General features: G+C 36.8%; 1 protein-coding gene across 2 annotated transcripts in view; it reads right to left on the bottom strand.

The window, feature by feature from the left end:
- lrch4 (leucine-rich repeats and calponin homology (CH) domain containing 4) overlaps positions 1-15,890 on the bottom strand; it is an 80,717-nt gene extending 64,827 nt beyond the window's left edge. For both annotated transcript variants that reach the window (XM_059354564.1, XM_059354563.1), the window contains exon 1: positions 15,510-15,890. In XM_059354564.1, the coding sequence (XP_059210547.1) occupies positions 15,510-15,681 (172 nt within the window). In that variant the 5' untranslated portion in view covers positions 15,682-15,890. The remainder of the gene's footprint in view (positions 1-15,509) is intronic.
- Positions 15,891-18,784: the final 2,894 nt, after the last annotated feature.

The following is an 18,784-nucleotide window of genomic DNA, read 5'->3' as shown; positions in this document are numbered from 1 at the left end:
TTCGATACAATTTTAAGTTGGACAATTAAACTAAATATTTTAAGTTTTGTTTTTGAGTTTGCTCAACTCTGAATTTCTCTGGCACGATTGTAACGCCGCTATGAAATGTCAGCTAATGTTGTGACCACAAGTTTGAGTTAGCATTGATACGCTAATGGCTACTCTTGTAGCTGTAACAAGCAGCGCCGCTAGCATCAGTTAGCCGCTAGCATCAGTTAGCCGCTAGCTTTCGCTAATGACCGAATTTCACAACAAAGAAATAAGAGTTAGCAGAACTATTGTCCCTTGTTGTGAACCCCAACTTAAAGATATAAGTAACAACAACTCACAAACTTGTTTTTGAGCAGACAACTGGCTTCCTTTGTTGTGCTAACTTACATTATTGCCCTAAATGTCAGTAATTTATATTTCCAAGTTTTACCAAATTAAATCACTGTTTTTGGCCAAAAAATACAAGTTGGCTTTTTTGCAGTGTACCCGCTGAAATCTCAGAAAGGTAGGATGGTATGAAAATGGAAACTGCCCAAGCCTAGTTGCAGCCCTACTTTAAATGTGGTTACACCTCCTGTCCAGGTGTACCTGTGTATGACTCAGTGTGAGCTGGAACCATGGACTGTATGAAGAGTGGATGACGCATCTCCACCTTCTCCCACTGAACAGTGAAGCCAAAATATCCTGGATACAGTCTGCACGGTAGTGACAGAGTGGAGCCTGTGTTGTCTAGTTCCCGCCCAAACACCCACCTGGCCAATCGTGAGTCAATTATAGCTGTCAGTCATGATGTCACAGCCCCATTTTATACAGAATAAATAACTCATTCAAACCAGAATTATTAGAAAAATGAACAGTTGAACAAACACCAGTGTGACAAGAACTACCTAAAAAATGAATTCCGAAAAAACTGATTTGACGTCTACATTGAGTTTTTAGTTTGGCTCATGTCCCATCCACTAACATGTAATTCATAAACGATGTGCCACCAGGGGACGATCCTGATATTTTGGCCTCACTTTTGGTGAGCTGTCATGTCCTTCACCTTTATATACAGTCTACACTGTAAAAAAAAAAGCTATATAGTCTAGCTGTTAGCTTGGTGTTTCCCACTGGTTAATCGCTCCATAGATCAGTGTTTCAGTTCTGTATTTTCCAGCTCCAAGGGAGGTAAGCACATTCATTCTCGTCCTTCTTAGACAATAGATTTTCAAACCATGTGCAGTTGTTGCATTTCTTGCCTCGATTGTTAGATTATCTTGAACACAACCAGCTAGATTGGATGCTAATTAGCACTAAACACGAATGTTAAGTACAACTAACCTTTGAAAGAACTTTTTAGAACTTAAATTAAGTTGAATGTAAAAATCTGGTCAGACACTTTAAGGCAGGGGTGTCAAACTCAAATACACAATGGGCCAAAATTTAAAACTTGAATAAAATCGCGGGCCAACATTGAACAAATAAACCTTTTAATATATACCAAACATGTTTTGCTTTAACATTAAATATGGAACCAGCAACGCTTATAAACATACAATATATAACTAAATAGTGCAGACATGCAAAATCAAATTTCATATAAAAAACTATTTTATTTTATTATATTTATTAAATAAAAATTAAATAAAAATCATATGCCTCTTTTCTATTTGCATCCTTCTGATTTAAATATCAAAATAAAGTTTTTCAACAGGTTAATACATTTAAAAATAAAATAACAATAATAAATCTAGTATTAGCGGTAAATGCGCCGTATAAAACTGGCGGGTCAGCTTTTATAGTACATTAATAATATAATAATTTGATATTGGCTCGCGGGCCAAATAAAATTACGCCCGCAGGCCAGAGTTTGACACCCCTGCTTTAACGTATGACTGGATGCAACTTATGCAAGTCCCCACCACTTGATGAAAAATGTATTACATGCTCACACAACATTACCAAATTACATCACACTACTTTTGCTGTTTGGCTGTCTCATTCATGAAGCCCTCAACTAGCTGCTTACTGGTTGTGTATGGGAACCCTTCACACCTTGAACCAGCTAAATGCTGCTGACATCCAGACGCATCGCAACATACTATTCACTTTGTCTTGCAATGTCTGTGGCAACTTTGCAGTAGTCCCTACTCCACACCAGACTATGTATTATGACTACTATGTACTGTATGGCGCAGTATATGTCTGTTGGCAGACTGCTGGTGTTGTGCTACAGCCTGCCTGTGTCTTTGCCTTTTCTCTGGTTACCTCCCCTGGGACTGAGGAGGGATTCCCCTCCCCACCAGCTGCTGTGCTCTGAGAGAGAAAACACACAGGCAGCTTCCAGAAAGAGAGAGAGAAACATTCAGACATTCAAAAACTAACATACTGGAAATTAAAGTATGACACGATTCAGCATTCTGCAGCCCTCCTACAACATGGGTCTAAAGTGACCCGATAGAGTTTTTATGTTCTATACCTTTGCAATAAATTATTTTCATCATTCAATATTCCAGGTTTTCCTCAATTAGTTTGTTTTTGATCATCATACATCCTAATTTTATGTTTCCCTTTTTGTGTCACTACTCTTCTAATGCACAACATGGGTCAAAAATGACCCATATCCATTTTAGTAGCTTGCTAAGATAAATACTTAGCTAACTTCTTGGCTAGGTATTTAGCTAGCTTGCTAAACTAAATACTTAGCTAACTTCTTGGCTAAGTATTTAGCTAAGTAGCTTGCTAAGCTAACTACTTAGCTAACTTCTTGGCTAAATAATTAGCTTAGCAAGCTACTTAGCCAAGTAGTTAGCTATATAATAATACCAAAACTTTTTTTCTATGTATGAGAAGCAAAATGTAAATAATAATCTGTTGTTATCAAATACAATATATTTAAAGAATACTTGGAATATTCAATCATAAAATAAGTTGATATCAAATGATAGAGCACAGAAACACACAGCAGCATTAAATAACATGGGGAATGAATGCGGGTCATTTTTGACCCATGTTGTGCATTAGAAGGGTTATATGTTGTGCATCAAAGGGTTAAATGAAGAGCTCTAAATTGAGAGGTCCCTGTTAATGTAGCAATGCGTGAAGATGTGCACGCTACTCTATGTTACAAGAGGGAAGTTTCATTCTATAATTATACAAGTCATGGCATTCATTAGCTGACAACTTGCCCAGTATTTATCAGCTCATGAAAGAATCCAGCCAGTTTCCCCATGAATATCTATTTTGAGGAAATAGTTTCATCTGACATTTAATTTTCCGCAGCATTTAAAATAAAAGCCCTTTAACAGAACTGGATGGACACATGTTGGCTGACAGAAAGCGTGGGGTAGTCAGAAAGGACTCGGAGGCAAAGACAGACAAAGCAGAAGTGAGGAGTGAGTGAACAGGCAGCCCACATCCGCAGTACAGAGGAAATAAAACACAGGGGGGTGAGCACACACTCACACTCACACTCACAGCCACTGCACCAACATGCATACACACAGTCTCATTTAATGACACAGAACAGATGTAAACAACTTTTAAAAAAGTCTACCGCCATATGTTCAGCTCAAACTGCACACATGCTTGCGAATGTGCACAGACACACACAGACAAACAGACACACACACGGACACACACAGACACACACACACAGACACAGACTCATGAAATTAAGGCTTGCTCAACACAACCATTAGTACAGTGCAGTTTTTTTAGTTTCTAGCAGCTTAACCAGAGTGCTTTTCAGCAACAGATTTTAAACTAGGCCATTTGTTTAAAGGGGCAGGTTATTTACCGTATTACTTTAGTAGTATCTACACTGTAAAAATGTTTGTAGAAATTACAGTAAAAAACTGTCAAATTGCATCAGAAATAGGTCGTAAAATTAAACATTGTACATCACCGTAGTAGATACTTTTAATTACTGTAAATCAAAGAATAGCATAAAACTTTAAATTCTACCGCCATAAACTGTAGAAAACACACAGTTTTGCTGTAAAAATGTAAAATTTTCATGTAAAGTTAATGAAGATATACCATGATGACACAATTATCCTAAAAGTAATGGAATTATTCAGTATAAATTACAGTTTTTGCTGATATTTACATTTAAATACGCTCACTGTATTTTTTACGGTGAAGTTCTGGCAACCACAGCTGCCGGTATTTTACCGTAAATTAAACAGATTTTTTTTACAGTGTAGTATACATCATACACATGAAAGGACGGCTTTCTCATCAGTGCATCATTTCTACGGAGCTAGATTGTGGTTAGACATTGTTTTACAGTTTTTGCTAACATGGCGCTAAGAGGCTAAATCCATAAATATTAACCAATCAAACATCCATCAATTTTAATTCAAAAAGCGAGAAGTTCATGTGTGGAATTTCAAAAACAAGTAATGCTAAGATAAGATTCTGTCAACACACTGGTGAATAGGAAGACTCAATTGGTTTCAATTATTCAACCATCTAAAGTCAACAAGAAGGAAAACAGGACTATACAGTAATGTTTGCAGTAAGATGTTAGCATGCTAATATGTCTACAATGACAAAAGGTAACTCGTTGATGGTAAGGGTCTACTATGTTCACAATTTCACTTCTGTTTCTGTTATTCCTGACTGTCCCCTTGAAAGTTGAAATCTCATTTAAACGATGTGACATGTAGGCCACCTGCACCTTCCAGCTATACAGTCTAGCTGTTAGCTTGGCATTTCCCGCTGGTTAATCGCTCCATAGATCAGTGTTTCAGTTCTGTATTTTCCAGCTCCAAGGGAGGTAAGCACATTCTGTGTTGTTTGGCGTTCGTCCTTCTTACACAATAGATTTTCAAACCATGTGCAGTTGTTGCATTTCTTGCCTTGACTGCTAGATTATCTTGCACACAACCAGCTAGATTGGATGCTAATTAGCACTAAACACTAATGTTAAGTACAACTAACCTTTGCAAGAACTTTTTAGAACTTAAATTAAGTTGAATGTAAAAATCTTGTCAGACACTTTAAGGCAGTAGTTCTCAACCTTTTTGAGTCTCGACCCCCAATTTAACATGCATGATGTCCGCGACCTCCGCTCACTGAACAGAATCTCACGCGCACAGTTCAGACCACCCAAAAAAAGAAACAAAATGACCAAAAAAAGGAAACAAAATGACCAAAAAAGACTCAGAATGACCAAAAAAATACACAAAATTACAAAAAGACACAAAATGACCAAAACAGGAAACAAAATGACCAAAAAAGAAGACAAAATATGACCAAAAAAAAGACGCAAAATGACAAAAAAAGACAAAAAATTACAAAAAAAAAAGACACAAAATGACCTAAAAAAGAGATGCAAATTAACAAAAAAAAAAGACACAAAATGACCAAAAAAAGACACAAAATGACAAAAAAAAACACAAAATGACCAAAAAAAGACACAAAATGACTAAAAAAACACAAAATGACCAAAAATGTTGTGTTCAAAATGACTTGGCGACCCCCAGAAATCATCTCGCGACCCCAATTGGGGTCCCGACCCCAAAGTTGAGAATAGCTGCTTTAAGGTATGGCTGTCCTGAATAACGATTGCTCCTTACCTAACAAACTAGCTGCTCACTCAAAACCTCACGACAACCTCATACAAGTTTAAGAAGAAATGTCAGATCATCAAAATCATCAGGATATACCCTGGATATCTGCAACAAATTTCACGGCAATCCACCCAACATTTCCCATTCATGTTTCTGGAATGGACTGCATTTCTGATCATCATTGGCATTTGTGGTGCCAGCTAGCATGACTACAATCACGTATGGCAACAGACAGAGAGAGAGAGAGAGAGACAGAGAGAGACAGACCTTTCCTCATTCATTATTCCTCCAGTCAGCTGCTGGCCTTCTCAGCTGTGGTATGGAGTGCATGTGCAGGCTGTTCCCCTCCTGCTCATAACAACAACCACTTGTCTCTCACATCCCTAGAGGTCATATGAGACTGGAGGTCAACTGATTAACTTTGTGCCCATCCAACAACATTTCCATTGCTTCTGCTATTGGACAAACTAAAACTGTGCTTACATGCACTGTTGTTTGTCTGAGCAACCCTCCTTTATTAAAGTAAGATGTAATAACAATATCTAGTTTATTACTTGGAGGGAGGTCTAGGGAGATTCCCATCTGAGTCATTTATTATTATGTATCTGATATTTTTATTTTCCACATTTTCTGCAGTGCTCACATTAGGTAGGATTGAATTAAAATTAGAAAAGCAATTTCAATCCATGGAGGGTAGATCCAGTATGGACCTGCTGGGGCAGAAAGGTGTGGATTTCGATAGACAACATGAACATGATGCTTCAGTTCAAATGCACTTTTAATCTAGCAGGAAATTAAATACACCTGCAAACATTACTGTCTAACAGTTTTTGACGGTTTTCTTTTTAACAAAACCTTTTTTTCAATTGATTGCTGTACACTTTCCTCACCCAGTTACCAGGTCCTTAAATGCTTCAAACAAACCAGGTTACAACAGGTCAACCAACCTCAGACTGCCAAGAGTTTAAAATCCCAAGAGAGCTTTTAATTGGGTTGCATCATACGGATAAGGAGAATGTTTATAGATGATCTTCTACATGATCTCAAACAGGCACACACCACAATATTTAAAAAATAATGGTGGCATCACACACTACAAGATATTATTACAGTTATCATGGCAGAGGGAGCAACAAATGACCAGAGTGATCTCATGGGGGCACAGATGTAATCTAATGGAGGCTGACGCAGTGCAACAACTTGCTGCTTTGCAGTGAGAAAGAAACAAAAGCAGAAACGTAAAGGAGTGTGTTTAGGCTTTTTCCGACACCTCCGGGTTCCCGACCAGTGCCCAATTGTGAACTGTTCTTTGGTTTTCCACCGCCATGAGCCGGCAAATGGCCGGGAAAATGGGTTCCACAGTGGCACCAACTCTCTGCTGGTCTTGAACCGCCAACGCTACGTCAGGGGCTGGGGGCGGGGCTATCTGACCAACAAGACCAACTCGGTGCCGTTGAGAGGACCAACTAAAACTTGCACCATTCATTTGTTTGATTTGTTTAACTGCAATGTGATTAATACGGGCTAGCGGCTAGCTTACAACAAAGCTAGCTTCCAACATTGACATCTTACATTCAGTGCTAATAAGAATGTACTTGGCGTCCATAGTGATCAAGATGAGCAGCACAGATGTGTTGTAGAGACATGTAGTCTGCCATTGTTATTATATTTGCCAAGAGGGCGGAGACATAAACAGTGATGCAATGACGTGGGTCTCTAGTCTGTAGAAAAGCAAACCGGTTCAGCGCTGGTTCACAAGTTGAATTAACTGCTAACCACAGGAGCACCGGCTCCACTGGCACCGGCCCCTGGTCGAAAACCAACTCGAGAGAAAACAGTTGGGGAGACGTAGTCAACCTGGGTTGTCCATTTTTAAGCAACAATCGCTGTTTCTAACTTTGGCATTCATGACAACACACAACTTGTAGTCATTAACCCATTGAGGCCTGAAACGCCTATTAAAACCTCTGGGGGACTTTAAAATAAGCCACTAAAACCTGAAGTTTTTCTGGAAATTCAACAGAAGTGTCAACGCTTCTACTAAATAATAGATTTTTCAGCCTCTGTAGCAGATAGAAATGAAATTCAAAAAGTATTTGAGAGCTTATACAAATACTACAAAAAGACGTATCCGCTGTCCAGGCTTCAATGGGTTAATAGGGAACTGGAGATTTAATCTGAAAGCTCAGACACGTCACACTTGTTTCTTAATGTTACGGAAGTGAAAGTCAAACAAACATGAATACCTCATAGTCTGTCATTCATGGTAACAGAGTCCAAATGTATTGGGTATAGTGTGCACTATGTAAACCTAAACCTTCACTATTTTTTACCATCCATCATTTATGATGTGTCCACAGCATTTGGGCATCACGTGACTATAGAGCTACAACACTTGAAGACATCAATTAAAGAATTAATCTAGCGACAGAAAATCATTCAGCAACTGTTTTAATTTTAAGGTTAAACATAAAACAGCCATCTCAAATGTCAAAATGTGCTGTTTTTTGTCTTATCATTAAAAGAATTGTAATATTTGGGGTTTTGATGATGATAATGATGATGATGACATACATTTGTCATTTAGGGAAATGATAATGGTCATTTTAACTGCTTTTTGTAAGACTGACCAAACATTTAATTGATTAATAAAGAAAATGATTTGCAGTTGAATCAGTTAGGTGTCACTGTAAAAGATCTAATTTGGTATCTGAATCGTAACATTTTTAAATGAAAGGACTCTCCCCAAGAACTCAATAAACAATGGTACAATAAAAAAGTAATAATCACTTTTTTTAGGTTTGAGGTTTTGATTTCTTTTGTAACTTTTGTGGGGCTTTGGCCAACAAAAACACATAGTACTTTAGCATTTTTTTTTATTATATATGTGATTGTGCACACGTATGTGTGGAAAAAGCCTGATCCCTGCAGCCATTGCTGCTCTAAGAAGAAAAGATTAAAGAGCGTGATGAGCACAGAGTGTTATGTTCATTTGCCATGTCATGTTTCTCTTTCATGTGTTGTTGTGTGATGCTACGACTGATCGTCTGTGGTATTTGTTCAAATGTACAGTGTTGTCAAACTGAATTTCCCCCTGGGGACGATAAAACCTAATCTAATGTTGAACACTGGATAAAATAAAAATCATTTTCAATATTCAGACATTCAATTTTTGCCTTAAAGTGATTATATTAAAATAAACAGAATATTGGCATTAAAAAATAATGTCATAGCTTCAATCCAGTTACACAAATATCATAATTTAAAAACCCGTACTTGGTAATCGGTGCAATAAAACGGACATGTGCAATACAATTGATATGTGCAAAACACTCAATTTACCTCATGTATAAATTATAGCATTTTGTAGCCATTTATTATTTTTATACTTATTTATTACATCACATGTCCTTGTTCTTGTTTTTGTCCTTGTTTAGCTCGGTATTTTAAAAAAAATGTTTTTACTCATGTTGTTTTTGTGTTATGATTGTCATAACTATGCACCTTATGCAGTGGCACTTTCAGTTTCGTTGTATAGTGAACTATATAATGACAATAAAGACTATTTGATTTGATTTTTGATTTGATATTTGATTTGAATCCTGATTATTACAACATTTGCCCCTTGTGTGCTGTGTATATTCACTTGTGGGCCCATAAGGTAGCATACAATAGCTGGGCTTTGTTCCCGTCAACCGCTCTGAGCTACCGGGAAACACTCTGGGGGAGGCAAGCCAAGTCTCCTTCTTTGTGTGTGTGTGTGTGTGTGTGTGTGTGTGTGTGTGTGTGTGTGTGTGTGTGTGTCTATGAACCTTTGACCTTCCTGAGGGAAGCTGCTCCAGTGGTGAACAAGGGGGGCTGCTATCATAAACACTGCAGACACAGCCTATTTTATCCCAGTTCAACCACCATATTCACGTCTTTCTGTAACAATCTGCTTGCTGCCACTCACTCTGGATATAAGAAGAGCTGTGTCTGTACTTGTGCAAATGCCCAGTTGAAAATGAAATACAAAAATGTTCCTGGAAAGAAAACAGCTGGAGAAGATTTGTTTATGACAAATATTTCAGCACAGTGTTTGCACAACGTGCCACCATTATCATCAACCTTCACCATGGACAACCAGTTTTAGCAAACAAGCTCAGACAGGCTGCCTCACTCCAGCACCCAACACCACACAATCAATATGCTGGAAATTAGCATTTAGCAGCGACAGAGACAGGTACTTTCTTTGGAAGTTGGTAAAGAGCTAAATGAGCTACAGTAAGGGGAATGAGACCACTGAACATTAACACTAGTCAGGTAGACAGAAAGAATCACTTTAATGGGATGCTCATGATGCCCTTTGCCTACTGCATGTGGGTGGTTGACGTGACGCTCAAGTTTTGTGTTCTCAGTGACAAATATTACTAAAATTTGATAATATTTCATTAAAATTAATGTTTTAATATGCAGTTCATTCTTCTACATCTAATCCATCTGCAAACAATGAGTATCGTTCTTCAACTATGCAAATATTCTGTTTTGAACATGACATTTGTCCACCGGTGCAACTGTCCTAGGTAGCATTACTTATCTTAAAACAACTGTAATTTAATGAAAAAATTAATCTAAATACATTAAAATACTTGAATGCATGTCATACGAGTGTTTACTTAATGAATCTAGAGGATATAAGTGTTAAGGTCCCTATGTAGAGTTATTAATATCAAATATTTTCATAATATTACTATTTCCGTGCAGTGTTGGAACTGGTCGTCTTAAGGTAGTCCTTTGGTACAACGCAGTTTAAGTATTGATCTGAATATTTTTATCAATTTACATTGATTGATCATTGAAAATAATGTAAATTGATAAAAAATATTCCTAACTAATATGCCTTGGGCTTATCTATCTTATCTGTCCAACATCTCTGAATTAAATAATGACATTCTTTATTTTGTTGCACCGGTGGACAAATTTTAGGACTACCACACCAAAAGTTGATAATATGCTAAATATATGAAGAATTAGAAATGGACACATTCAGTTTTGAATTATTCACATATAAGGGAATATAATTACATGTCATTTGACATATGTTTTTTGAATGATTCTGTTTTTCACTTTTCACGTCAACCACCCATGTGCAAGTTTGCTAACAACTACATTTTTCAAATATCTGAGCATTATGTTATAAGAAAAGTTTAATTACACTGTGCTTGTAATGCACCAGGTTTCACTCAAGTATCTTCCCTCATTTACTCAACATGAGGATTAGTTCACATCCACGGTGGGACCATATTTGACAGGTTGGTGAATCAGCAAGAACTGTCACCACACACACACACACAGGACTCACAGCCAGGTTTCTTTTACCTCACTGTCTGGAATAACTACCAGGTATCTCAGTGAAACTAAGAGCACCTCATTACTCACATACTAGACATTACCACAAAGACAGCCTAGGTGCTGCAAAAACATGTATTCAAGACTAAATATCTACAATCGAGCCCATGAAACAGCACGGCCCTAGAATTAGAGCCGAATGAATAACAAATGAGTCATGATGAGCCAGTGTGAAGGGCAATGTCAGCAGTTGCCTTGCTCAATGGACAGGTGAAGCCATGGCTGACTCAAGTGATGAACACATCCCATGTGGACATTTGATGATTTCTTGACATCCTGCAGGAGTTTGTGACTTTTCCTGTCTGCCAGGAATATACTATTTCCAGTGAAAAGCCAGTGCCAACAGTTATTGCTTCTTGTTGCAGACTGTAGTTATGGTAGATATTATGACTTTATGACATTATTATTATTATTATTATTATTATTATTATTATATTAGTCAATAATAAGACTTTTTAAGTTTAAAAAAATAACATGGATGGTAAATGGACTGCACTTATATAGCGCTTTTATACAAAGCGCTTTACACTACAGACTGTGCACATTCACCCATTAACACACATTCATACTGGTGGCAGAGGCTACCAGGGCACACTGGAGCAACCTGCCACCATTGGGAATTCATTCACACACCGATGAGCACAGCATCGGGAGCCATTTGGGGTTCAATATCTTGCTCAAGGATACTTCGGCATGTTGGCTGCCATGGTCAGGGATCGAACCACCAACATTCCAACCAATGGGTGGCTGCTCTACCAACTGGACCAAAGCCGCCCCAAGACTTTTTTGTTTTCTTTATCCTGTGTGACAAAAAGAATAAACACCTTCTACACCTCCATGTGCATCATGTGACATGCATAATCTAAATGAATCGCATGTATCAATACTAAGAAGTATTTCAAAATATTCGAATGGATTTTGGTAGACTGAATCAATGAGTTGACCAACAGCGTCACCAACCTAAATGACACAATAAGTTGTTTGTCAGTACCACCCATAACAACACATAATGAGTGTTTGAAAAAACGACCCATATGACCGTTTCAGCGGTTTGCACCACTGAGCGGTGCAGATCATTCCATAAATATCACGTGTCATTATACATACACGTACAACCTAGGTTTAGTAAGGTGTCATAAAAGACAGTTTAAATGGTAAAAAGTAGTTTACGAGGACGATATGACAGAAGTGACAGTCAGGACGTTTACATGACACTTGAAAAAAACAAATTATTGCCTTAATCTGACTATAACTGGACAACTGAAGTGCATGTAAACGTGTTAGTCTGACTAATGTCGGGGTTCTCCAACTCCAATTAGGACACCCAGATAAAAAAAATCAAAGCCCCCTCAAGTGCACATTTAAATAAAAAAATATCTTAAATAAAAATAACCTAAGAAATAAAATAAGCCTATCCTTTCTGAAATAAATATATTTATATGAGAAAAGAATAACAAACATTACAAAAGAACTAAATATGACAAACCCTAGTAAGGACAGCATTTATATATAAAGAAAGAAAAAAATGAACTATATCAATATATGCGATATGGTCTAATTCAATATCACATTTAAAAATATATTGACATATTTTTTATATCGATATATCGCCCAGCCCTAGCTGAGACTGCATTGTCTAGCCAGCATTGTGTCTATGCTTAAATTTAGACACAAGTTTATAATCGCAGCTGTATCTTGCATTTAAGATACAGACTTGCATTTAAATCAAAGCCCCATAAAGTGCACATTTAAATAAAAAAATATCTTAAATAAAAATAACCTAAGAAATAAAATAAGCCAATCCTTTCTGAAATAAATATATTTATATGAGAAAAGAATAACACACATTACAAAAGAACTAAATATGACAAACCCTAGTAAGGACAGCATTTATATATAAAGAAAGAAAAAAATTGAACTATATCGATATATTCGATATGGTCTAATTCCATATCACATTTAAAAATGTTATGGCCAACTTGTGGCCATTGAGAGGTTGTGATTATTCTTGTGTTTATTCTTGTGTTCATTCTTGTATTCATTTTTTGTTTGTTATGTTTGTGTTGATGCCTGTTGTCTTTGTTGTTGTATGTCTGTAAATTGTTGAGTGTTTTGTTTTGTAATGTACTTTAGGACCCCCTCAAAACGAGAGGATTCCTCTCAAGGGGTTTATCCTACTCAATAAAATTTCTGATGATGAAATATATTGACATATTTTTTATATCGATATATCGCCCAGCCCTAGCTGAGACTGCATTGTCTAGCCTGCATTGTGTCTATGCTTAAATTTAGACACAAGTTTATAACCGCAGCTGTATTTTTAATGACTTGCCAAGCTGGATTATTAGTTTATCCTAGAACCTGCGCTTGGATAAAAACATCCTGATCAAGTGGCAGGTAGATATGGGATGTATTCATCACTCCCATAGTCATTAGGGTTGGGTTGCTCCAGTGGCAGGTGCCTTTGTATGTGTTTATGTGTGTTCAAGGCCTCCTCTTCCCACAGGGCCTAGACCTGGGTTGTTATGAGCAGATGGTCATAATTACCAAAGCACAGAACGCAGTGGCAGGAGATAGGGGGTGCTGCTTTAAATCCCTGTGTAACCAGATTGATTTCAGCAACCTGGATGGAATAATCCTCTTTTCAACAAGGCGAGGTAGTTCCCGTTAATCCAAAGAGTCATCCATACCTACTTCACTGCTAAGTTTTACTCTCTGATGTCATTGTTGTTATCAAAAGCCTTCTACAATGTCCTGGGTTATTCCGCCTAATGAGGTGAAGTGAGTGTTGTTACACTATGGGCTCATCACTCGAAACAGGAAATACTCAAAACTACAAAAGCAGTCAAGCTGTAAATAAAAGAAGCTTCTAAGTGTAGCGACTCAAAAGCAAGAAACTGTATACATGCTTCAGTCGATTATAAAGGGATATGTTTAGGAACAGGAAGTCTTTTGATTTTTTCCTTAGAAGTCCACTTTACACGTGCTTAAAGCGAGTAGTAAATGCCCCATTGAAAAGACTTTGATTTAGACTAGACCAGGGATGGGCAACTGGAGGCCCGGGGGCCGCATACGGCCCGCACCCTCACTTGAAGTGGCCCTAAGCACAACTACATGCATGAGTATTGAGCATGAAATCTTAAAAGTGCAGTGTAAAAATGCACAAAATTACTTCTTGCAATTAATGTCTATTAAAGCCAATTAAAGTCTGCTGTTCTTGCAATGAAAAAAAAAGAAATCACAGTAAGTGGTTATTTTTTATTGGTTCAAACCTTTTGTATCCCTATTTATACTGTTAAATATGCATTTGAGCATGAAATATTAAAAGTGCAGTGTAAAAATGCACAAAATTACTTCTTGCAATTAATGTCTATTAAAGCCAATTAAAGTCTGGTGTTCTTGCAATGAAAAAATTAATATAAATCACAGTAAGTGGTTATTTTTTATTGTTTCAAACCTTTTGTAGCCCTATTTATACTGTTAAACATGCATTTGAGCATGGAATATGTTAAGCTACTGCACTGTTAACATATTTAAAATTGCAGTTTCATTATATATGGTGTCGTGCACGGTCCTATATGTGGCCCTGTGGTAGTGAACATGAAAAATTGTGGCCCCCTCCAGCATTTAAGTTGCCCATCTCTGACCTAGACCACCAAACAGGGAAATGCCCCATTGAAAAGACTTTGATTTAGACTAGACCAGGGATGGGCAACTGGAGGCCCGGGGGCCGCATACGGCCCGCACCCTCACTTGAAGTGGCCCTCAGTAAAACTACATGTATTTGAGCATGAAATCTTAAAAGTGCAGTGTAAAAATGCACAAAATTACTTCTTGCAATTAATGTCTATATTAAAGCCAATTAAGGTCTGGTGTTCTTGCAATGAAAAAAAAAAGAGAAATCACAGTAAGTGCTTATTTTTTATTGTTTCAAACCTTTTGTATCCCTATTTATACTGTTAAACATGCATTTGAGCATGAAATATGTTAAGCTACTGCACTGTAAACATATTTAAAATTGCAGTTTCATCATATCTGGTGTCCTGCACGGTCCTATATGTGGCCCTGTGGTGTTGTCGATGAAAAATTGTGGCCCTTTCCAGCATTTAAGTTGCCCATCTCTGACCTAGACCACCAAACAGGGACTTTGATTTAAAAAAAAAAATCATAATAATAAAGTTCCGGTGCACATTGAATGCTAATAGTAACACTGAGCTCACAGCAGTTTGGTGAAAGAAAACTAACGTTATGAGCAGAATCGTATTGATTTCACAACAGTTGAAGCTATTTGCTACATATGCCGGAACAAGAGCGTTGCTGCAAAGATTTAAACCAAGTCTTAATTGGTTATTTGCTTGGTAAAGAGTTGAGACAGTCATCAGGGCCAAATAAAACTGCGGAGCTACTTGAGAGTGTTGTGAAACGTGTCGGGTGGAGGAAGAATGTGCTTTCTCCGTTAGAAGAAAGAAGCAGGTGGCGATAAAACAAAAGGCGCTTCATATAGAATAACTGCTGGCACACTCGTACTGGTTTTGGAAGTTGGGGGACACCCTGAGAAAGCAAACAAACCTGCGTGTGTAATGTCGGACAGGTCGTAGTTCCTCGCGCTCCGGGGGAACTCCTTCAGCTTTCGGTTGGACAAGTTAAGAGCCCCGCTCGCGGCAGCTTCCTCGAGCGCCTTCTCCACGCTCCGGCTGGCCGCTACTGTGGCAGGAAGCTGGGCTCCATCCCCAGCAGCCATCAACGGACAGGTCTACCTCCCCTCGACTGGGCTGGGAGCGTCCACGCTACTTTCAAAAACCCGTGTTCGAAACCCCCAAGTACAGTTTACTTCCTGTAAACTTCTTTAAAAGTACATTAAATCCGAGAAGAAGCAGCTGGCTGGGCACATTGTGATTGTACTCTCACACAACGGGAGCTATCGTTTCCACTAGTAAACGAGAGCGATACAAGCTGTCAATCTGTCGGGAAATTGCATCAAGCGGCACATTTCGCAATACCGTTACCGGAACTTCATGTGTCGCCTTCAAAATAAAAGCGCAGAAACGGCCACTTCAGAACAAACATCACTGTTTTGATCAGTGTTGGGGGAAGTATTAAGATCCTTTACTTAAGTAAAAGTACTAATACCACACTGTGAAATTACTCCACTACAAGTAAAAGTCCTGCATTCAAAACTTACTCAAGTAAAAGTACAAAAGTATCCGCATCAAAATGTACTTAAAGTATCAAAAGTAAAAGTACTCGTTATGCAGAATGGACCCAATCAGATTGTTTTATATATTCTAAATATATTATTACATTATTTGTAATATGCCTTTTATGTAACCAGTGTTTTAATTTAGTAAAGACAGGACTCATTGTATGTACTTAAAATACTATTATGAGGTTTAATTAAAAATATGTCTAATCACTTTAAATTGATCTTATATTTTATGTTGAATCTCAACCTGTAAAGTAACTAAAGCTGTCAACTAAATGTAGTGGAGTAAAAAGTACAATATTTACCTCAAAATGTAGTGGAGTAGAAGTAGAAAGTTACATAAAATAAAAATACTCAAGTAAAGTACAAATACCTCAAAATTGTACTTAAGTACAGTACTTGAGTAAATGTACTTAGTTACATTCCACCTCTGGTTTTGATCACACCATTTTTTCGGCACAAACCAAGGTTATTATCCCTATCAGGGCCGGTTCTAGCCCATTGGCTGCCCTAGGCGATATTGGGATTTTTAGAAACTTTGGAACTTTACCAACAACAACTGAATTGAAAATACGAATAAATAAATAAGAAAACACAGATCTTCATCAAATTGAGAATGGCAAAGACTGAAAATAAATAAAATGTAGACATACAAATGCAATAAAAATAAACATAAAAATGAAATGTACATTTATATTTGATACATGAACTACATACAGGCAATATAATGGTCTCAACATTTTAATTTTTAGAAACTTTGGAACTTTACCAACAACAACTGAATTGAAAATAAGAATAAATAAATGAGAAAACACAGATCTGTTGATTGTAAAGACTGAAAATAAATAAAATGTACAAATGCAATAAAAATAAATATTGGCAGGGGCGCCCCCTGCCAATTTGGCGCCCTAGGCAGCCGCCTTGGTGGCCTGTAGGAATAACCGGCCCTGATCCCTATAAAGCCAAGTGTATCATATTAGATACAGTCATTTTTGAGACCTCTACATCATCAAAAACCTGATGTATACATGTGTTGAAGATAAACAAACTGAGCAACAAATTGCACAAAAATACCAGATGTAGCAAAAATGATATGCAGGTTCCACGAGTGGATCAGTCATTGCTGCATTAAAAAACTTCATATCAGCAGATGTATGATGTTGTGTTATATGGAAAAAATATGTATTTTGCATGTTTGAGGAAAATGGAAAAGTTAAAAATGTTGTTGTTCGATGTTTTTGTTAGTTCAAGAAAAACAAACTGTGAGCAACAAATTGCACAAAAAGACCTGATGTATCAAATATGATACAAATTAGAATTCATATATGCAATTTATTTATTTTTTAAAATTCGTCAGCAAGTTAATAAGCACTCGGTTTTAAAAAAAATTGAATTTTCTGGCAATTATTTCATGGTTCAGGCTTTATAGGGTTATAGTGAGTTAACCCTCTGGAGTCACCAAAAGCACCAAACAAGGTTATAATAGTTTTGGATTTTTCATTAGTTTTAGTTTTAATTTCGTTGTCAATTTTTGTTTTCAAATTCAGTTAGTTTTAGTTATTTTTTAGAGTGAGTTTGCTAGTTTTGATTAGTTTTATTTTTTGGAAAATGCTTAGTTTTTATTAGTTTTAGTTTTTTGTAATGGGGTATTTTTTGGGTGCCAGATTCAATAAGGTCACAATAAATGTTTCCTTTATTTCCTTTGTCTGCGCAGAGAAGCGCAGAAACGGCCACTTCAAAACAAACTTTATTTTGTTTTCTTATTTTATTCATTTTTCTCTGCTATATCTGTAGCCGGATGAGTCTTCCTTTTAAATGTTCTCTAATGAAATGACAAATTAAAAAAAAAAAAGTGTATACAGCTGATATGGACACTATAGACATCTGAATTAATGATTTTTGCAGTATAACATTTGTCGGGTAAATATGAATGTAGAATTTCTAACAGTATTGCATGTATGTATTAATTGAGTTTGTTATTGTTTTTCTTGTAAGTACTGTTTTTGTTTATGTTGTTTGTATGTCATTTTCTATGTCTTTTTAGGGACCCCATCACCGTTTTAATCACATCATTTTTCGGCCAGGGTTATTATAGTAAGTTAACCCTCTGGAGTCACCAAAAACGTGAAAGCATGACTTCTTCATGAAATCCAGACCTAAAAACAAAGCAGCATGGAGCCCTACTGTATAATTACTTTAAAGAACTGGCTGTAAACTCCATGAGGCCAGTTTTAGTTTGATGATGATATACCAAGTAAAACTGGAGACAAGGTCAAATATATTTTGTATATAAATATAGAACTGGACGTAACCCTCTTATATGTTATATTTGTAATCTATGTTCACATTTGCAACATTTCAAATTCTTCATTGAGCATGATAGTGTTTGGGGGGGAAAAACTGATTCAAAATCACATTTTATGTTGTTTTTTTCTTTTGGGTTCAAACTGTTGATCCAGTAAGTCAGGATGAAAAAATAATTATCAGATCGTATAGGTGAAAAAAATAGACCAACATGGCATTTAAACATTTTTTAAGTGCATACAGTATATATAGGATGAAAAGGATTAAAAAATGGACAAAATAGCCCAAGACTCCATAGAGTTACGAAAACTAAAGAAATAATGAAAACTAATATTGA

This window comes from Centropristis striata, chromosome 17 (assembly GCF_030273125.1).
Source record: "Centropristis striata isolate RG_2023a ecotype Rhode Island chromosome 17, C.striata_1.0, whole genome shotgun sequence".
Lineage (NCBI taxonomy): Eukaryota > Metazoa > Chordata > Actinopteri > Perciformes > Serranidae > Centropristis > Centropristis striata.
The sequence above is the reverse complement of the archived record's forward strand: the minus strand, read 5'-3'. Positions and strand labels throughout refer to the sequence as shown.